At 30.2% G+C, this 22,857-nt stretch overlaps 1 protein-coding gene across 6 annotated transcripts in view; it reads left to right on the top strand.

The window, feature by feature from the left end:
- Nucleotides 1-22,857, top strand: part of LOC127739355 (centrosomal protein of 128 kDa-like) — a 29,857-nt gene that overhangs the window by 3,771 nt on the left and 3,229 nt on the right. The window contains exons 3-28 of one of the 6 annotated variants that reach the window (XM_052251042.1): nt 2,214-2,300; nt 2,826-2,903; nt 3,661-3,675; nt 6,415-6,599; nt 7,020-7,092; nt 7,412-7,531; nt 8,405-8,498; nt 9,650-9,720; nt 10,129-10,246; nt 10,768-10,931; nt 11,439-11,704; nt 12,222-12,396; nt 12,700-12,819; nt 13,374-13,505; nt 14,127-14,201; nt 15,349-15,435; nt 16,004-16,150; nt 16,965-17,062; nt 17,514-17,580; nt 18,091-18,156; nt 19,300-19,328; nt 20,005-20,074; nt 20,508-20,585; nt 21,004-21,054; nt 21,519-21,690; nt 22,077-22,126. In XM_052251042.1, coding sequence (XP_052107002.1) covers nt 2,214-2,300; nt 2,826-2,903; nt 3,661-3,675; nt 6,415-6,599; nt 7,020-7,092; nt 7,412-7,531; nt 8,405-8,498; nt 9,650-9,720; nt 10,129-10,246; nt 10,768-10,931; nt 11,439-11,704; nt 12,222-12,396; nt 12,700-12,819; nt 13,374-13,505; nt 14,127-14,201; nt 15,349-15,435; nt 16,004-16,150; nt 16,965-17,062; nt 17,514-17,580; nt 18,091-18,156; nt 19,300-19,328; nt 20,005-20,074; nt 20,508-20,585; nt 21,004-21,054; nt 21,519-21,690; nt 22,077-22,126 — 2,688 coding nt within the window. Of the gene's footprint in view, nt 1-2,213; nt 2,301-2,825; nt 2,904-3,660; nt 3,676-6,414; nt 6,600-7,019; nt 7,093-7,411; nt 7,532-7,876; nt 7,901-8,404; nt 8,499-9,645; nt 9,721-10,128; nt 10,247-10,767; nt 10,932-11,438; nt 11,705-12,221; nt 12,397-12,699; nt 12,820-13,373; nt 13,506-14,126; nt 14,202-15,348; nt 15,436-16,003; nt 16,151-16,964; nt 17,063-17,513; nt 17,581-18,090; nt 18,157-19,299; nt 19,329-20,004; nt 20,075-20,507; nt 20,586-21,003; nt 21,055-21,518; nt 21,691-22,076; nt 22,127-22,857 lie in introns of all 6 variants that reach the window. The other 5 variants (XM_052251045.1, XM_052251043.1, XM_052251046.1 and 2 more) reach the window with 5 other exon arrangements.

The following is a 22,857-nucleotide window of genomic DNA, read 5'->3' as shown; positions in this document are numbered from 1 at the left end:
TCCACCCATCCGAACCCTGACCATAAAAGAAAAAAAAAGATGAATTCAATATATGACAGGTCTGGTGTGCTTTCTCACCTTGACAGAATTGCATTACTACTACATATGAGTTGCCAAAAAAATAACTTTCTATTATGAAATACTGGCTTCAATTTATTTTTATGTCCCACCTAGGGGCATTATGTTTTTCGGTCTGGGCGTCGTTCATTCATCCGTTTGTCCGTCTGTCCCGCTTCAGGTTAAAGTTTTTGGTCATTGTAGTTTTTGATGAAGTTGAATTCCAATCAACTTGAAACTAAGTACACATGTTCCCTATGATATGATCTTTCTAATTTTAATGCCAAATTAGAGTTTTGACCCCAATTTCACGGTCCACTGAAGACAGAAAATGATAGTGCGAGTGGGGCATCCGTGTACTATGGACACATTCTTGTTCAAAGAAATCTGTCAGTAAGAGTTTTCACTTAGAAACTACTTGTGTAGCTTTAAATTAAATTAAATAAAGTGCGTCCATTGAATATGTACATATCTGTCTTTAATTTATGTGAACAGATAAACTTTAAAATAAGTTATTTATTTTAGAGAATTTTGATTTATTTTTTGCCTATATATATATAATATATAACTCTGAACCTTACAAGAACACACAATAAGTATCAGGGGCATTTTGAATTGAATTGAATAAATTGTATTGACTAATATTAGTTTAAAGCTATTTTAAATTCTATATCAAACTGTAAAAAGTGACAATTTATTTTACTTCAAATCTATAAATTATTTCATCAAATGCCCCTTGTAAAGTCATTAATGTGAGATCTAGAGTGCCTATAATAACAGTCACTTTGTCTTTTATCAAAGATTTCATATAAGAAATCCTGTCGACATTTAGTGGCCTAACACTCTGTTCCATCTCGATATGATTCTTCAACCATATAAAATTAACAGATAAATGTTAAATGCCAGAACTGTTATAAATGTTTGTCAAAACAAGTCCTTTTAATCAATGCACTATTTAGTATACAGAGTGATTGAAGTTAAAAATCATGTTTATTTCTTTTCAGTTTAAATCAATGGAAATTTAAATAGAAATTAAATGACTAGAGATTGTCTAATCTTAAAACTTATTAAAATTGTATGCATGGCAAAGGATCATTCACTTGAATTCATTAAAGTTTTATGAATATGTTTTGTTATCCTTACCTAAGGAATCAATAAAAATGATGGATGATAAAAGTACTAAAGAGATTTAAAGGAATCTGAGATATTTCCTTGTTGTATGTTAATTCCTAGTGGCAATGCACATGAAATATAATAGTTTTCGTCTTCTATTCATCAGGGCTGTTCCATAATTGATTTTATGAGGAGGGGGAGGGTTGGAGGGCAATTCTATTCAATTTCATTTGCGGTGATTACTTTAGAAAGAAAGCTTAACAACTATTGGAAATATTTCTGGAAAATTATTTGCATGGCATGTTGGGGTAAAATAATAAGTGTCTTCCAAGTTCCAACCCCCTGCCCATACATTTATTTCTGGAACGGCCCTTAGATGGTTAATTGATTTGAAGTATTTGTATTAATCATAAATGATAAGTCAAAAGATGATCAATAAAAACATTGCATATTGTCATTAAAGTGAGAGCTAGCATAAAATTGTTTAATCTTGTCTTGTTTAAGAAAAAAAATATCAAATAAAATTTCTTACTTTTTTGTTTGGTTTAAACATATTTCATTTGTTTAAATTTGTAAAAGAAATGACACACATATGTTGTTGTATTTTAGGGAAAGATTAAAAAAACAAATGTTAAGTTCTTATACACTTGTCAAACTCGGTCTGAAAGTTTAGCTGGATCATGATATTTCATTAGAATTAAAATGAGTCTGTAAAAGTATGTTCAGTGTACCATGAAGATGTTAAAGATGTTTGAACTATACAATGTAGTGTTGTATAGAATTTAAATAATCGTCACAGTAATAGGTCTTTACCAAATTCTCTTCAAGTGTTAAATTTGTCATCAATGAAAACTTTTCTTTCATTTGTATGTGAAATATATTTGCTATTCATAGCAAAATATTGGATGAAAAATAAATTATTTCTGCCTTATCAATTTTGTATAGTAACAAATCTATACCACCAAATGAGATGGAAGTGAAAATTACCATTTTGAGATGTTTTTTCCACATAACTACACAAGTTTTTCATTTTCACACTGTAGGGAACGACTAGAAACCTGCGTTCCTTGGATCGCATGTTAGATTCTTATCGTGATGTTACAAGAGAACAGCGAAGCTCAGTCGATAGGGTAAGTAACCAAGTATTAATGAATCACTACGAAATTCATAGTAATCATAATTCAAGAAAAGTGGCTAAAATCGTAGTTTAATTTTTTACAATGTGAGTTATCACTTTTCCTAGGCAACATCAATGACATATTGCTCATGACAACATGAAATATTGTGAGATTGAAAATTATCGTTCAGAATTGAGAAAGATCAAAGGAAGATTTAGAAAATAGAGATATATGTATATTTTTACACCTTTGTCTTAAACTATTAGCATTTGCAATCACATGATATTGATGAATCAATCAACTATTATGTAAAAATAAAGAAATTTAATAAAAAAGGACAAAAACTCAGCAATGATGACAATTTAATTTATACAGTACACTTAGTTTGTTTTTCACACTTAGTATTGTAATCTAAACTTATGTCATTGTTAAGTGTTCAAAACTTAATCCAAATATTAAAATAAAGTTTAAAAACTAACTTAATTCAAATATTAAAATAAAGTATAAAACTAATAATAAAACACATTGTTTTTACAGTTACGTGATGAGGTAGCAAGAACACATGATCAGGTTAGACGAGAAAGAGCAAGAAGTCCGTCATACAGAGATTATGGGGTAAGGTTCTTATAAAAACAATGCTTTACTGGTTAATGGGAAATCTTATTTTCTGGTTAAGGCTTATTGTCACTCACTATGATATAGCATGGGCTTTTGGTATCTTTTTATCAGTTCTTTTGTTAAAGTTTTAATGGCGAGCATTTTAATGGATATATTTGTATATTTTATTTGTTGGCAACTTGACATGTATGTATTGAAACATGCTATGGAAAAAGATGCAAATCAAATAAAAGACGATAAAGTTTCAGGTAGATGACTACTAACATTTTAAGTTGGAATCTGCAGATGTTAAAGAGGCATGTTGTCAAATGGCCTCCCCAACATTTCCTCTTATGGATTTTACACAAATTGTCAGTTTTCGGACCTGACCAAAAGATTTGACAAGAAAAAACATTTTGTTTTAAATGAATGTTTTACCCTTTTTACAATTAAAAAAAGAAATCATTTCGTGAAATTTTGATCTGTAAGGAATAGTTCCACAAATGTAATGTGAAATGAGAACCTGTTCATTGAGCTAGAAATAAACAGTAGTAAAACTTAGTGACTTAAAGCTATAAAGTACTAATTCAATCAAAAAAAGAAATTTAATATTTACAATATTACTTTAATCCTGTACTTTCTGTTTACTAAAATTTGAAATACATTTTTATATGATTATTATATTTGAGATATTTTGACGGATTAAGAGGATTTAAATGTTTCTTTTGAAAGTGTAGTAACACGTCTGTACATCACTGATTATTTTAATCCCCAGGACAGTGGAGGACAGGTAGATGTATTATTGTTATGTTTTAATTATTTAGATGAGCTCAGTTGTATACAATATTATAATCTTAAATGATAGGGGATTTTAATGAGAAGACTTTCTGACATCGTAAATTCAATTGTTGTGTGTCACAGTGTTGTCATGACCTTGAATGTTATGCATATTATGTCTGACAAAACTGCTAGTTGATTTGGTACTTGTTAAATGTGTAGAAGGTAGCAAGCAGTAAGCTATTGTAGGTAAAATTAGATGCAGTTAATGAAATCTTTGAAATAAATTATTATCTGAAAAATCAGGATAGGGAACAAGATTTAATGTTTAAGGCTACTTTATTAAAATGGATGTTGGACTTCCAAAATGCCCTGAGGCCCTACAACCAGCATACCTTCTTTGATTAATTTTGCATACATCAAATGAACTTAAAACCATAAATTGCCCAGAACCAAGATCCAAAAATAAAACTTCCTGTCCTTCTCTCCCACATCAATTTTAATGGTACATGTAAAGCCCTAACGTACTCATGGCTGACTTAAAATTTTGAATCATATAAGTAATAAAATATTGTATTTCTTTTTTAGCTCACCTGACCTGAAAGGTCAAGTGAGCTTTTCTCATCACTTTGCGTCCGTCGGCCGTCGTCCGTCGTCCGTAAACTTTTACAAAAATCTTCTCCTCTGAAACTACTGGGCCAAATTTGACCAAACTTGGCCACAATCATCATTGGGGTATCTAGTTTAAAAAATGTGTCCGATGACCCCGCCAACCAACCAAGATGGCCGCCATGGCTAAAAATAGAACATAGGGGTAAAATGTAGATTTTGGCTTATATCTGTGAAACCAAAGCATTTAGAGCAAATCTGACATGGGGTAAAATTGTTTATCAGGTCAAGATCTATCTGCCCTGAAATTTTCAGATGAATCAGACAACCCGTTGTTGGGTTGCTGCCCCTGAATTGGTAATTTTAAGGAAATTTTGCCGTTTTTGGTTATTATCTTGAATATTATTATAGATAGAGATAAACTGTAAACAGCAATAATGTTCAGCAAAGTATGATCTACAAATAAGTCAACTTGACCAAAATGGTCAGTTGACCCCTTAAGGAGTTATTGCCCTTTATAGTCAATTTTTAACCATTTTTCGTAAATTTTTGTAATCTTTTACAAAAATCTTCTCCACTGAAACTACTAAGACAAATTTAACCAAAATTGTCCACAATCATCATTAGGGTATCTAGTTTAAAAAATGTGTCCGATGACCCTGCCCGCAAACCAAGATGGCCGACATGGCAAAAAAATAATACATAGGGTAAAATGCAGTTTTTGGCTCATATCTCTGAAACCAAAGCATTTAGAGCAAATCTGATGGTATAAAATTGTTCATTAGGTCAAGATCTATCTGCCCTGAGACCAATCAGGCAACATGTTGTTGGGTTGCTGCCCCTGAATTGGTAATTTTAAGAAAATTTTGCAGCTTTTGGTTATTATCTTGAATATTATTATAGATAGAGATAAACTGTAAACAGCAATAATGTACAGCAAAGTTAGATCTACAAATAAGTCAACATGACCAAAATTGTCAATTGACCCCTTAAGGAGTTATTGCCCTTTATAGTCAATTTTTTACAATTTTCATAAATTTTGTAAATTTTTGTAAATTTTTACAAAATATTTTCCACTGTAACTACTGGGCCAAGTTCATTATAGATAGAGATAATAGTAAGGAGCAAGAATGTTCAGTAAAGTAAGATCTACAAACACATCACCATCACCAAAACACAATTTTGTCATGAATCCATCTGTGTCCATTGTTTAATATGCACATAGACCAAGGTGAGCGACACAGGCTCTTTAGAGCCTCTAGTTCCTCTTGAAAAACTTTTTCCCCTTTGGATGTTTTTAGAACAGTTTTATACTATTTCTAACAACATACATTACAATTATTTTTTTATGTTACAGAGAATTTATTATTCGTTTTTCTCTTTTAAATTTTTTCTTTCCGCATATTTAGAACAGTTTTTAGGTCACTCCTGACGACACAATTATTTTTTCGTAGTAATTTTTTCACTTTGTATTTATAATTCATATCTAAACAGGTCAAATGTCATAATAATTTAGGCTAAATTAAGTACTGCATCCCCTGAATATTATTGTACTACACTGATCAGACAGGTGGAGGATAACTAACACTGTTTAATGCACTTCACAGTTTTTGTTTTTTATCACATAACTTTATGTATGTTTTTAGTCACTTTATAAATTTTTTTGGTTTGACATTCACTAGCTAATTTTTCATTACATTATAAGTGCATTTATTATTAGATACTTCTGCAGATAATTCACAATTCATCCAGAATAAATTATCAAGGGTTTAATACCTTTACATTATTGAACCAATATCATTATTAATATCACCGCAATATAGCTTTTTTGTGCTCAGGTAACATAAAGCAAGCACCAATCAATCATTATTAATAATTTCAGTTTTTATCATTGATTATTTTTGATTGATATCTCATATTCATAATTCAACAAGCACATGAATGTTTGTTTTATGAGCACATTGAAAAGTAACCTACAAAAAATTAAAAAACAAATCATTAGCACTGCAATGTATCATTTTTCATTTCTAGAGCACTTTGAAAAGTCACTGATGAAACAACAGGAAAAAATCCAATTATCCCTTATGAATAAAATTTTAGTGTTAGAATTTATTTCAACCAGTTTTTTTTTTCTTTTTTCTAGAGTGATAGTGAATTTGAAGGTTCTCCGACTGTGACTAGACGACGAAGGAAGAGAAGTTCTACTGTACGGTTTGCAGATGATATGAACAGAGAACTTCACACTTTAAATAATTCATTACGAGATTTGTCCAATGACCATATAGATTTAGGGCATCAGTTTCAATCAGAAGTTGGACGAAGAGAAAGGTAATTTAAAAAAAATATTTTAAAAAAAGTGCTGTAAAGTTAATTGATTGATTGTTGGTTCTTGAGTGTTCAGCACCAACTATTGCATATTGCATGCAAGTTTTTGGCAATTAGCTGGAAAATCTTGTAGTTACTGCCTACTTCAATTGATCAAAGATTTGTGTCATGTAAGAACATCTTTAACATGCGCACCAGCAAATAAGACCAAACAAAGTAATATATGTGTTTTTGCTAAAATGCTGAAAAAAAATTAGGGTCAGAGGGTAAGTAAAAATGACATATTTGTAATTTATTTAATATAATGTATTTAATCTTGATCCTTGTCTTTCAAATGTTTGGATGTGAGTGTTCCTGCTTAAGCTAAATCTAGAAAAGCGCTTTGAATGCACAAAATTAATAAAGGGTTATTTTCATTTGTAGGAGTGAATATGAAGCCAGAAGGACAATGAAAGATATATCAGAAACACTGAAGAAAATGCCACATGAAGATCCTGTAAGTTCATATATATGTGCTGTGGTCTGGTTATGGCTCATGTGTCACACATCATATATTCAACACATTTGGCAATCACATTCTGAATTAAGAAAATAAAAAAAAACATTTCTAAAATTTCATGCAGCAGAAAATGAGCCTGAATTTTCTATTTGAAAATATATTTTGAATCGATCTTTCTTATTATCATTGGAATTCCTGACTTTGCCATCTGTATAATTGACAATTTTGAAAATGATATTAGCTGCAAATAAAGTTGTCGATGATAATACACACATATTTAACAAAAGTTATACATGCCCATTGTAAATATTTAAAGGTTGCTTCCCGAGTAGAGAGAAGGTTGAATGCTATACAAAACGAGTTACAAGGAGATAGGGACAGACATGCTTATGATCGTTACGATGAATTATTGAATTTATCAACTGATTTACGACAGGTGAGAACTTTCACATTTTATTTTCATAAAAAGATTGAAATTTTAATATATTTTAAAAAACAACGATTTTGGAGTTTTAATACAGAGTGGACTGGTAGTATTTTTCCCTTATTTATAATGTTCCTTAATGGAATAGGAGCTTCAAGTATATGTATTTTACCTATCAGAAGTTACTTTTATGAACAAAATAAAGAGTTTCTTCTAGTAGACTGTTAATGTTAAGAGCTCCATTCATTTAACTGATGAATACTGATGAAAGATATGCAGTATTAATTTGTAAATATATCCAAATTATGGCATTTCAAGCAATGATTATTTGAATAAACTGAATTTCTCAATTTTTAGCATATAAGCACACCTGCAGTAATTGTAATTATACTTGTTTTGTTGAAAAATATATTAGTTTTGTTGTGAATGATTTATTTGCAGTTTAAACTCGGTGAGATTAAATATCAGACCAAATTTCTCTTATGAATTTACAAGAAACCTGAAATACAATTTAGATCAAACTTTGAAAATGATATCAATTATTAGGTACTTACTTTTTTGGTTTTGGTCTTTATTTTTAAAGCAAAAATACTGTGAACTCATTTATTTTCCTGGGTACTAGTTTTTGTGGATTGATGAAAATTGTATCTTCATGGATATTTTATTTTGTGGTTTTGCAGATGTCTGCATTCAACTCTACAGAAAATTTGAACTTGGTCGAACATTTAAAATTTATGGTTTATCTATTCCCACGAAAGCAAAGAAAATTGGTATCCAACAATTAATAAGAAATTCTCAATAAGCTTAAGTATATTGTAAGTTTGGTCTGATATTTAGAGGTTATATATCGTTTGCACGATGGTAGAAGATATCGCTTTATTTCAGGCATTAAATCAAAATCAACATTATGCACAACAAGCAGCAGATGAACGAGTCAGGAATCAGTATTTACAATCAGAAGCCAATAAAATCAGAGTAGGTTCTTCAAAATACTTTTAATCATTTTGGAATTCACAGAGATTAAGGCTCGTCCTGAATCTTCATGAAATAATTGCCACTGAACATTAGGCAAGTAACAATCAATTAGAGATTTAGGCCTAGAAATGTTTGGTTAATAAAACCTACTTCTACCTACCTAAATCTGAATGTTTTTATTATATTGCTTGCTTAATTCAGCTGAGCCTTACCTAAATCTAACTTTGATTTTTCTTTGATGTAAGATGATATTTATTATGGGCAATTCCAGAAATAAATGATTGGGGGGTTGGAAGGCACTTTTTATTTAACCTTGCCATGCATTAAATTTTAGTTGATCTATAAGGCTATCTGTCTAGAATAACCACCACCCATCAAATTTTGATAAAAGTGCCTTCCAACCCACCATTTAATTAATTCTGGAAAAGCCCTAAACAAATTCTATATGCCCAAGATAATTTAGAATTTTTATAAACAAACATTTTTTTCTAATCTTTTAGAATTAAAAAGGATTTTATGATTGAGTCAGCTTTGCAATAGATTGATTCAATATCTTACTTGAAGAACAACTTGTTGTATATTACCTTTGAGAATCTTGAATATATATTTTGCCAAATATTTTCTATTTTTTTCAAAATTCAAATGTCCATGTTAATGGCATATCTGCTGCTTTGTAAATTTGTCATATATAAATATACTCATTGTGTTTGTGGCAGTATTATAGTTTAAGATGATGTTCATATGATAAAATGTATGACTTCAAAATCACTCATGAAGGTCAAGGCCATGTAGTTGTCATTTCCATTGGTTACAATTTTGAACTTACACTTAATCTCCAGTTCAAGGTTTTTATCGTGACTTATCTATTGTAAATTTGATTAAAAAATGTTTTTTAGTAAGGTTTGAATAATCTCTTCTTATTTTGCAATTTTTCCAACCAAAATGTATTATCTCAAGTAAGAAAAAAGGGCCTCAATAAAATTTCAGTTGATAGACATTTTTATAGAAACACAGTTCAGGTTCATTTTTTAGTAGTATGTTTATGTTTGAAATTTGAAGTAAAGATATTTTTTCATTTGTTCATTCCTGAATAAATTACTATTCCACAGTTAACAATTAAGAAGTATATAATGAATACAATGACATTGTAGGTAGAGTCAGATTTAGACAACCTAAAGAGAAAATTAGATCAGAGTGAAGGTGGCAAAGTAGCTCTTCAAGCACAGGTAGGTACCAGTTATAATGTAATCATCAGGTACCAATTATTTTGCAAGGAAGCAATTTTCTGAAAACACTTGAGGTCAAAAGTTTCAAAAACAGAGTTATATGGAATATTTGGAGCTAGAAAAAAAGGTTAGGTCTAAACAGATAAACAAACACGCTTTGAATGCCAATTGAATCATGTGGAGTTCAGGATCAATTTAATTGGAATAAGTTAATTAATTGATCAATCTAAAAAAATTATGGCTTTATAACAGCTATTGAAATTATAGTTAACCAAAGTCTAGATATTGTTAACAACATGTATATAAAACTAGTTATTTTGTTCAGGTGGATGAATTAAGGTCACAGTTCACAGGTCAAAGTCTAGATATTGTTAACCACATGTATATGAATCATGTTATTTTTTACAGGTGGATGAATTAAGGTCACAGTTACACAGAATAGACAATGAAAAAGGTCGTCTGAAACAACAGATGGATGACAGCCGATATGAAGATGAAATTAGAGAAAGAAGGAAAAAACGATCAGGTTAGTATAATGGAGGATAGAAGTACTTTACTATATACTTGGAAATTTCATTAGTTTATAATTTTTGCTGTACATGTATTCACATTTCTATGGTATTGTGCACCTCATATTTTATTTTTTAATCCAATTGATTTTTGAGTTTCCCATAACAAAACATAGGCTTTGCCATATCAATATAAATGGGGAAGGGGGTTATGATTTTTTTTGCGATGATCACAGTTTTCTAGTTTATTTGAGTGACCATTTGATGAAATGTCAACTTCAGGTTGCTTTGGTATCATAACTATCTGAACTGAGTAATGCTCACTATGATATGAAAGCCTACATGTTGAAATTCGAAAATACCTCTTATTCATTAAATCTGATTGGACAATTCTTTTCAGCATGTTTAGAATCATATTAATAGGTTTCTCATTTAATATACACTCTTTTCCTGAAGGTATATTTTATTCCATAAAGTTTCAATATATTTGTGAAGAATACAGACTTGTTCACAAATAATAAAATTATAATTTTTCTAGTGGAAGAGGAAAAGGACAGAGATAGGAGATTAATGGAAAGAGAATTACAGGAGTTACGAGGTCAGTTAACTCGATCAATTAGTGCTTCAAGTGAAATGGAGGAATTACGGCGAGGGATTGAACGCAGTGAACGTCAAAGAGTTCAGCTTTCGGATCATATAGAGGTCAGTAGTCAAAAGTATTTGGTGCTTTTAGTACTTTCATCTGTTGCAAAAATAGTTGATTGGTTTTTAATGCCACTTCAGATTGTATTTAAATGGCCATATATCTGTGATTGTTATATGAAATATTACTTTGTGGGTTTTTAGTTGCTGGGTTGTCTCATTGTCATATACTTGATATATTATTTATTATGCCTGGGATACTAGTTTTGGTGAAATTAGACCACACATTTTAACATTCAACAAAGTACAAATTCTCTTTTGGCCTGTATGCGGAATTTGTTAATCCCAAAATCAAGAGTCCATGAAAATGCAATTTTTAATCCATCTTTGAAATGTGTAGTTACAAAAATGGAAACATGTTTACCATAAAAAAAGGGGGGTGAAGAAAGATTGTATCAATTATCAGAATCTTAAAAGTTATGTTTTTTTATCTAGAAAAAAAGAAATTAAATATTTGATCTTCATAAAATTCTATAGAAATAATTTCATATACTTTAATTTTTGCAGACTTTGACGAAAGATTTAGATAATCGTGAAAAACAGGCTGCCAAGCTTATTACACAATTAAAAGAAATGTCAGACAAGTTTGAAGCTTCTGATCGACAGAAGAATCAGTTACAAACTAATTACGATGATTCTTCTAATAAAGTGAAAGAAGTTACTAAAGACTTAGAAAAAACGACTAATGAATTACGGAATACACAGTTATCTTTACACGAGTCAGAAAAGAAGAAGGATGAATTCAAAGCTCGTGCTCAGGAAACAGTCAGACAGTAAGTACTATTGTTCAATACTCAAGCATTTAAAAAAAAATGCAACCTTGGTTTATTTTATAGTCTGAGAGTAGAACATTTCAGATCCATATTTGATATGGTATGATCAGTACATGTTATAGTTTAGGCCATAAATATAAATATTTTCTGCTAATCTGACTTTTAAGTTTTCATGTCTATCTATAGGTTTTTCATCCACTTTCTAAGAAACAGTTAATGCCAAAATGTTGCTCTTGAAGAAATAGATTATTTTTTTGGAAAAATGAAAAACTTAGACGTTCTATGAACTCATATTTTATTATTTGATTTTACTGAAAACAACACTCATTTTTCTTGTCATAACTTTAAACAGAAGGTACATATCTGAAGCATGCTGTCATATGCAAAGTGTACTTTATGGAAATGAAAACAATTTGAGTGATAAGTTGAGAATTATAAAAATAATTGTAATATGAACCAGTTTAAATTTTAGATGGGAAATGAAAGTTAAACTAATTTGTACTTGTTCTATTTTTAGATGGAAAATGAAAGTAAAACAATTAGAGCGTGAAGTTGACAGACATAAACATGGTGCTAATCAGTTAATACAGAGAAATGAACAGCTAGTCAAAGATCTAGAAAGTCATCGACACCAACTACATCATAATGGTATGCAGATGGAGAATATGAAACGAGAGCTCGGTGATGCTTTGGTTAGTTATCAGCAAGAAAACTGTAGAGTGGATTCATTTGTTGTCATGGGTACCAATTTTGGTGGATAAACACAAAAAAAATGTATTTGTGCAAATATTTGAATTTGGTTTTGCCAAAGTCTGCATATAAGCTTATAGAAATTTGTTACTTCATTGAACCTTTAGATGTGTGGTTCACCTGTACCCATGAAACCCACCAAAATAGGTTCCACAGTATTGAATTTAGACATCTGGTGCATTAAAATTTACACTGTATTACAAGTATTGAAATAATCATTAAAGTTATTTGATTTATTTTTTCAGGCTGTAAGAGCTGCTCAGGATGAACAAATCAGAATCAAAGATGTGGAACTTAATGAACTTAAATCTGTAAGAATAGATATGGACAGAGAGGTCAGAGACTCAAGAACAATTGTAGAAAGGGTAAGTCAGAAACTCCAGAACAGTTGTAGAAAGGGTAAAGTTATTTTCTCTCTGTAGAATATAATTATTGTATATCAAGTTTGCACGTGTAGATGAAATTTATGAATGAATTTAAAACTACATTTTCATAGGTATTTGAATGCATGTTATAATTGAAATATATGGTATGACCAGAATATATGAATGAATTAATTTTTTTTAGTCTATAGACACTTTATTTAAAATTAACACTATAGATTTTCCTCAATTTTGAAATTCTCTACAAATTCATTTTAAAGTCTGTATTTCTAGTGTAATTTTTTTTATATATCTTTAAAAATTAATCATATGTTTGAAAATTTATTTCCACGAAAAAGATAAATTTAATCAGTTTTGTATTTAATATTGTATGCAAGTAAAAAAATCTTTGTATGATACTGACAAATACAATAAGAATTGAACGATTCATTTTCAATTTGATTCATAAATTTAAGTGTCAAGTCTTCCTTTAAATATTACTAACATGAAACATATATACAATATATATAAATATGCATGTATTTTCACATTATTAGATGGAGAATGAATTAAATAACAATGCCGCCAAATTAGCAGCCGTAACAGAGGAGAGAAATAGGATAGAGGACAGAATGTCTTCACTAGAGGCAGCACATTTACTGGCCCAGGATCAGGCCAATCAACTACAGGTAAATAGTCTATTACTATGGCAACAGCTTTATTTGATTTGATTGAACTTGGCTAGAAGGACTACAATATCATTTTCCATTTAAATAAAAAACAATGGAGAGAATAAAGAGTGTATACTAAATTCGAAATTCTGACAGTCATTAAAATATCTAGATAAATAAAAAAGCATTGATGACAAACGTCAGATAATAAAAAACATGGCCGCAAGCAGAATTCACAAAGACACACATTGATCTGTTTTCACTGTATCACTTTTAGTTGTTTCACAATTCACATGATTGAATAAAATTTGAAAATTGATACATTAAAATACAAAAATTTAAGAAGAAATAATAAACTTAAAAACTGTATTCATTAACACGACTCATAAAGTCACATAGTATTTTTGTGTTATTGTTTCACATTTAGTTGTTCACATTTGATTTAAATAAAACTTGTGTGAATTGATGCATAAAAGAAATTGGAGAAGACTTATCTGAAATTTCATTTTCATTTTCACAATTGACAAAGTCTCATAGCATTTGTTGTGTTATTGCTTACATTCAGTCTTCACATTTCAAGCAATTGAAATTAACAACTTCCAGGATGAAAGCTTATTATAAAAACTGATTCATTTTCAGCATGAAATTAAAGAATTGAGTTCTATAAAGGCGGAGATAGCGGCTAAGTTGTCAGAATCTAACGGAAAATTACATGTATGTGCTGCAATACTCGCAGCATACGTAGTTCAAGACACATCAAACTGTATTGTATTAATGTTCATCATAGAAAATAAAATCAATGTTACTTTTACAACAGATACCAGACAAGTGTTAACCAACTTTCTCTCAGGACCAAATTAAAATCATAATCACACTATTGTAACAATATTTCAGAATTTTTTTGAGGACACAAGACCCATAAAATTTAAAGGACAAAGGCCTATGATTCATTTAAATTTGAATAAGTTGTAGATTTCCATATTTTTATGGTGAATAAATTGTAGAATTCCACATTTTTATGGTGTATGAATCAATACAGTTTGACTTGTCGTTTATTTTTGTAGCATGCTCAATAGAATATAGTAGAAAACCCTGCATGTTTTTTTTCCTGTTATAATCAGAATTTTTTGTCTAATATTCGTTATTTCTGTTGTTTTTATTTAGATTTCTTGGTATTACCTATGCATGATATCATTATTTTGAATTTTCACTAACAAATCTGTTTGTTTTGAACAGTATCTACTCTTTTAAACTGTTTTCTTTTTCATGTAGATTTGCTTGCTCGTTGTATAAATATCTGTCTTCTGAAATAACTTTTCTGTTAATTTTCAATTGCATGAACTTTGTTTTTGTATTTTTCTTCCACTTTATAAGCTTTCTATCCTTCTGCTTATATTTCCTATTTTTACAGAAACATTATTTGGGATTTTTTATGTTTTTCACAAATCAGGTATAAATAGATAATTTGCATAATTTCAATTAATTTTTTTTTTTTTGCATTCCTATTTTCAATAATATGTCTTATATATTTAAACTCAGTTTCATATAATGACTATATTTTCATAATCACAAAGTCAAACATTTAACATTAACTTTAATCTTTGTCATCACAATTTATAATCTATGAGTATTTATTCCATACACCTTATCGCTATTTGTCCGCCATTACTGGACATCACACAGGTTCCCGTAAAATTTTGACGTCACAATAGAAAATGTCTGACGCCACAAAGAAAAAGTGATTGTTGTATGACGTCAAAAGTTCAAGTGTCGCAAATTCTCGGGTCAAGTGTCACAGATTCCCAAATAGTGATAAGGTCTATTTGATCATGCAATCATATAAAAACTTTACTTTTTTTAGGATTTGAAACAGAATTATATAGAGATGCAGCATAGAGAAAAGGCAGCCAGAGACGAGGCCAAACTTTACCAACGACAGCTACATGAGGTAATAAAATTGGATGGGTTCAAACAAAAAATATGATACATATGTATAGTAAAGGAGCATTTAAAACTCTGACATATCCATACATAACTTATTTTCAATATGATTCAGAAATGTATCAAAAGTAAATATATTATAGCATTAGTTTTTGTCATGCCTGGACAATCAATGAGTGATAGATTTCTCCTAGAAGAAATTTAAAGGTCCCAGTGAAAAAACTACACAGAGAACAATAGCTATTGTATTTGTTCAATAGAACAAGAGAATAGACAAGTTTAAATTCCCTGGTCAAGAGCAGACGACTCTGTGGAAGACTTTCATTTGGTTCGCAATAATAGTAAGTCAATGGTATTGAGTTTCAATTGTATTGAGTTTCAATTGTATTAGCATTAATACCTCTCATTCCCATGGAGTTTAAGTGGCCTCAAATCCACAGTCATGTTTCACTTACAGAAAATTTTGCATATTTTACATGTTAAAAGTCTTGCCTGCAACAATTGCATTAATGCAATAGAAATTACACACAGGCAAGACATATCTCTATGTCAACTGTTTTATTTATTATTTCTAGGAAAGAGAAAATCACCAAGAACAAATAGAGTCTGTAAAACAAGAACTTAGTGAGGTTAAAGTTCGTGAAGCTCATGTTATGCAGGACATTCAGAGGAAGATGAAGAGAGGTCATGCGGAATATGAAGCTACTATACAAACATTAAAGGTAAAATATATTTACAGGTTTGATTGTGTATTATACCCACTGACCTGGAATTTTTCCTAAATGTACAGTAACGAGTTGGATATACTTAGCTTGAGTGCAAAACTTCTTGTTTGGGGAAATTTTGATATGGTCTGCAAAGCATTGTTTTAATTTACTGTAAACCAACTAATTTTTGCGACTTTCGCGCGTAGGAAAATTATCAATTTTCTGAAAACTTGATCAATTCAGTTGGAATTCAAAATTTATATAAGTCATGTGAATCAGTTAGCTTCACATGACTAGCATTAATTATGTGAAACAGCATGCTCCACATGGGTCACATGACTAGCATTAATTATGTGAAACAGCATGCTTCACATGGGTCACATGACTAGCATTAATTATGTGAAACAGCATGCTTCACATGGGTCACATGACTAGCATTAATTATGTGAAACAGCATGCTTCACATGGGTCACATGACTAGCATTAATTATGTGAAACAGCATGCTTCACATGGGTCACATGACTAGCATTAATTATGTGAAACAGCATGCTTCACATGGGTCACATGACTAGCATTAATTATGTGAAACAGCATGCTTCACATGGGTCACATGACTAGCATTAATTATGTGAAACAGCATGCTTCACATGACCAATATTGATTATGTATGATAACAAATAATGATGAATCCACAGTATTAAAGAATTATAAAATGACAACAAAATCACAAAAACTTGATGTCCAAAACTGAATATGATTGTAGTAGTTATTTTCAAACACAAATGATATTGGCTGTATTAATTGAACCAAATTTTCATTATTTAATAGATGGAGCTGTCAGAAGAAAAATCGGCACATAAAATCTCAAAGAGAAATGACGAGAAGAATAGAATGGAATGTGAGAAACTTACCATAGAAATGGTCAGGTAAGTACACTGATATACTCAATATTATTGTTAATGATTTAGCGCAGGGCTGTTCCATTATATATAAAGGGGACCCAGGGATTTCAGTACAGAATCACAACTATGGATGGGTGTCAAATAATTTTTTGTTCAGTAAATATGGAAATTCTAAAATTGCTACTATAGGTTGTGATCACATAAAATAGCATTTATTTTTTACCTCATTTTCAAAGTGCCCTCCCTTGGTACCATGTATGTGTTAAATGGAACAGCTTTCATGCTGATCGTTAAGTAAAATTTTTTAAACTAGAGTAGAGCATTGTAGAAAAGAAAGGTTAGTACTTTTGTTTTCTTGAAAATTTTGTAAATTTACAATTAATACAATGAAAAACTTGAGTTAGCTGTTATTTCAGAAAAAAGGACAAAATAATTAATGTCTGTAACAATTTAGTATTTTTTAATATATAAATAGATATGAAGAGGAGAATGGACGATTGATGAGAAAATTAGAGAAGATTCGTCAAGAATATGAAACTCAGGTATGTTTATATCATAGCGTGTTTATGCCAGTCATTATCATCTTATCATATTGCTAGGAAAGAAAAAAATAACGTGAAGATGAAATATTTAATGTAAAATTTGCTTAGTTTGCTTTTTCCTTTCATAAATTTTGATTTTGTTTTTGATCTGTTTGTGCTTTGAATTTTTGGACAATAAATGTCCATTTTAAGTGACAATATTTTTTAATTGAAGGAAGGAAGGTAGGCATCTTTATTTGTTTTCAGTAATATTTTCATCCTGATTACATATTAAAATAAAAATATCTATATGGTAATGAAAATGTGAAAAAATACAGGAAATAGTTATTTTCATTGTAATAGGTTATTCTTTGTGCTTTTATTTTTATCAAAAAATGTTCAACCTTCTTGAGAACAGTATATTATTATCAAATTGTCTTTATTCTTTAAAAATAAATTGCATCAGTGTACGTAAAATCATTTTTTGCCCATAGTAAAGTATATACATGAGTTAAGTTTTGTGAATTTTAGGGATCTAATTCCGGTAAACTTACAATGTCACCACACCTCCGTCCCCGGCGGAAACGAGGATGTCTAGTCAGTATAAACCATATTTTAGTGCTGTCGTCTGCTTTGTTGCAAAACATCATCATCCCATCATCCTTGTTGTCATAGCAACAATCATTACTAATATCGATTGAAGAAATAAATTTGGAGGCAAAATAACTGCATGTTAGAGTCTGCATGAATGATTGAAGTGACATGTTTTCATGTGATACATGTTCATGTAGTTTGTAAATTTTTTTAATCTAATTTGAAAAAAAGTTAAATAAAACAATACACCTATAGAAAGCAGTGTATCGTATTTCTAACATAGTGGCAATGAAAGATAAAAAATAAATAGTATTGCTAGTAAAGTCAGTTTTAATGTAGAATAGAATTATAGTCTTGACACTTTTATGAACAAAAGTGTCTGTAATAGTTGGATGAGCGATGATGAACTCATTTGAAAACTGATTTGTGTGAAAATACATATACGCTATGCAAAGAAATGGTATAAGGTTTACACATAATTGTGGAGAAGGAAACGCTTTGTTAATGCACAAGTTTGGCAACACTTTATCATAAGGTTTGCACAAATTTGTGGGATAGGAAATGCATTTGTTAAGGCTCATGTGTGGCAACACTTTATCTATATTTGTTAGTCAATTAAAGCTGAGTAGGTATAGACATGCAGTTTGTTCAATTTCTGCCTCTTTTTCCTGCTGTTAGATGAACACCATGAGTTGGGCAATCCATAAACACTTGAATGGATGTAAGAGAGTCTGGATGGGGGGTCTTCATTTCTGTTTTCTTCATTTTTTCTGCAATTTTTTTTCTCTTCATATTTTGGCCAATTATTCTCTACTATTCTTCAAATTTTAACACCCAATTATTCTCTGTTCTTTATTTTTTGCCCATTATTATTCTTTATTTTCTATTTTTGCCCATTACTTTCTATTCTGTAAACCCATCCAGACGCTCATGTAAAATAGAATTATTAAACTGATAAAAGTGTAATATGTAACTAATTATAGATCATTTGATTTTCTAAAATTTTTTATGTTATTTTGAGTCTGATATTCATAAATGTGAGTGATATTGATAAATGTTTTGAATTGTGAACATTGTTTTTTCCTTTTTGAATATGATTTATGTATATTATTTAAAAGACATTAATTATTTTTCTTTTCTTTTCAGACTCAAATGGCAGAAAGTGATATTTCAAGGTAAATTACTTGTATTTGATTTCATAGTAATAAAATTAAGAATGGAAATGGGGAATATGTCAAAGAGACAACAACCCGACCAAAGAGCAGACAACAGCCGAAGGCCACTAATGGGTCTTCAATGCAGCGAGAAAATCCTGCACCCGGAGGTGGTCCTCAGCTGGCCCCTGACTAAAGCTGTGTGCTAGTTCAGTGAAAATGGACATCACACTAAACTCCAAAACATATAAATGAACTAAAATTAAAAAACATACAAGACAAACAAAGGCCAGAGGGTATATTTTACAATAGAGGTATCATTACTCATGATATACAGCTTTTCTATTTGTTTTTATAAAGAATAGATGAACAATGAATGTGTCATGGTTTTTTGTGTTGTTGGTTAATGTATTTTAGATGACTGCAGTACATCTTATTTTATTCACACAAAATTACCAACTCAGCGAGTTGCAATCTAAATGAAGCCAAAATTTTTACAGAGACTCTGTTAAAAAATTTTCTTTTCCTTAAACTTCACTTCAAATATAATTCCAGGTCATTATCAAACTTTCAACATAAATTCGATCATGATCAGTAAAGCAGACGAGACATTTCTGCATGTGCACATATGTTTTCTAATACATGAGATTTATATAACATGGATTTACTAATTTTAATACTTATATTTTGTATACAGGGTTAAAAGAGTGGAGGAAGAATTATTTTCAGTCCAGAATGATGCTAAAAGATTCCAGGCAAATTTTGAGGTAAAAATGATATGAAATAATATAACATGAAAATATACAAATATTTCACTTTCATGAAAAGCCCATTCAAGAATTTCTGAAAAAGAGAGGCGAAAGATACCAAAGGGATATTCGAACTCACAAGTCGAAAACAAACTGTCTTTGCCATGGAAAAAAAAAGAAGACCAAAACACAAACAATAGTATACAAAACACAACATAGAAAACTAAAGACTGAGCAACAGGAACCCTGCCAAAAACCAGGGGTGATCTCAGGTTTCCCGACAAGTAATTGATTATAGACATGTTTACATCCTTGGCGAAAAGTTGTATCTTTGAAAATCAAACCATATCTACTTATTTTTATACAGAAATGACAAAACTGAATGCTCACCTGAGTTTTAAGTATTCTATCATAACATTTAAGAAATATTGAACTTTGACCTTATTTTCAGGGTTTATTACATGACATGGTAGCAGAAATTGATTCCTTAATGGAGATTACAGCTGTTGGCACTAGAAATCCCTATCAGGTGAGTTAGGTTTATTTTATATATTCTGCTTTATCATCTGTTTCTGATGAATGGCTGATGTTCTAAAAATTCTGAAGAGGTTATAAAATAATGGCAGCTGGAGCAGGTTAAAAATAGAGGCCAAAAAATAGCAAAGGGATTTTAAAAGAAATTTAGATAAAGTTACTTTCCTTTTGATAAAGAACTGTTGAATATTGAACGATAATTGTTTGTCTCGCCTACCTTATGTGTCCGGGTCGGGAAGCTTAGAAAATTGTTAAAGTTTAAACAATTTTTTTTTTTTCAAATGTGCACAAATGACAAACATACAACAGAAACAAAAGGATTAGGAAACAAGAAAATACTTATATAAATCACTCTTTTGTTTACATAAGTAAGACATATCTATTTGTTAACAGTTAATTTTTTTTTATTTTAGCCTGTAGCCTCATCGACAGAAGGACCAAATGCCACTATTGCTGAAGCCAAGGTATTTTAAAAATGCAGTTGATTTGGTGAAATGTAGTTTGTTGAGAAATTACACATTAAGATAAAGAGATTCGCTAATTTTTAATTATCAGATATTGCAAAGTTCTCGAAATCTATTTTCCCTGGTGGTCATTGAAAAAAATCTGCTGGTCCTCACTATTATTTCTATTGCAAAATGCCAAAATTGTGTCAGTCCTTTGCAAAATTTTTGTGGTCAAAACCTTCAGACAACCACTTTACGAGAACTCTGCATTGATGATATGCTGCATATGTTTCTCCTCATGGTATTAGATTGAAATTGGTAATCATTTTAATCTTTGTAATTAAATATTTGAATACCAGCTGTGTTTTGTACCATGGAAAATCAATAACAAAAGGAGAAGTTTTGCCCTAAAAATAGTTTAACTTGTTATTACCTTATTAAGATGTTATAAAATTCCTTCTATTTCTATATTTGACTTGCAGACTAAAATGAAATGGTTGAGAAGCGATATGAGGAACAGATTAACTAGAGAACAAAAGTTACGGAATGATTTACGTGATGCCATTAATGCTAACGAGAATGATCGACAGTACTTACTGTCAGAACTAGCCAAGCGTGAGGATGTCCTGGACGAATTATCCGTAGTTAAACATGGTAAGTTGTAGTCATTTACCTACTGATTGACCATTTTATCAGAAATGCACGGAAACCCTTATAATTGACAAAAGATGAACTTTTGACCACACCAATTTTTTTTCGTTGTTTGAATTTTTATTAACGTTTCACTTTTAAAATATAAATTAAAATTTCTCTTTTCAGCAATAAATTTGGAAAAACATGGTTTTTTAGGGTCTCTTTATTGAAAAATCAAAGGACTTGAAGATCTACATCGTATCATTGGTTCAATAAATTTCCAAAGTTTTACCTTCACATTAGTATTTTATACCATGAATTCACTTGATTTTTCCAACTTATTACTGACTACGTTGCATATTCACATACAGAGAGAAAATTTAACACATGTTTTTTTATGTTTACAGAATTATCCAAGAGAGAATTTGATAGTCAAAGTGCTGTAGAAAACTTAAAGGTAGGTAATACTTAAAAATGTAAACTTTGAAAGTTACCGGATATGTATACATGTGTTTTGTGGTTTATTGAATCATTGGTTGCTGTCTAATTGACTTATATCCCACATCTGCTTTACTCATAAATATATTTTTATGCTTTGTAATGGATCATCTGGTATGTAAGTTAAATTTTATATCTTCAAAGGAGTAGGCCCGGTAAGACACCTTTTTGGCCCTAAAATATAACATTTTTACAATGTAGTTTAAAATGTCACTGTTAGCTATTTATTGGAAAGTAGAATACTTTTGTTACATAAATATGGGCTGTATATGACAATACAACGGACATGCATCACGTTTAAGCATCATTATTTCATGCAAAAATACTGAAATCTTCACAATTTCAGCATTTGTGCTAATTTTAAGACAGTTTTTGTTTAAAATGAAAGTGGCCGCACTTGTGTTCAGTCTTAATACTTAAACATATGTTGTATTTAATGATTATGCATAACATATATAAATGTTGAGACTGAACACGAATGCGGCCACTTCCATTTTAGACAAAAACCATCTGAAAATTGGCGTTTTATGGCATATTTGATAGATTTTTCATATTTAAGCTTGAATTTGATGGTCTCAATTTTTGACCAAATCAGTTCAAATCTTTAACATAAACTAATTGAATCGACTGAAGTAGACACTTGGGTGTTTGAAAAAATTTTAAAAATTTCATCAGATATACTTTGAATTT

The sequence above is a fragment of the Mytilus californianus genome, unplaced genomic scaffold, assembly GCF_021869535.1.
Source record: "Mytilus californianus isolate M0D057914Y unplaced genomic scaffold, xbMytCali1.0.p SCAF_4, whole genome shotgun sequence".
Taxonomy (NCBI): Eukaryota; Metazoa; Mollusca; class Bivalvia; order Mytilida; family Mytilidae; genus Mytilus; species Mytilus californianus.
Note: the sequence above shows the minus strand (reverse complement) of the source record. Positions and strands in the feature narration are given on the sequence as shown.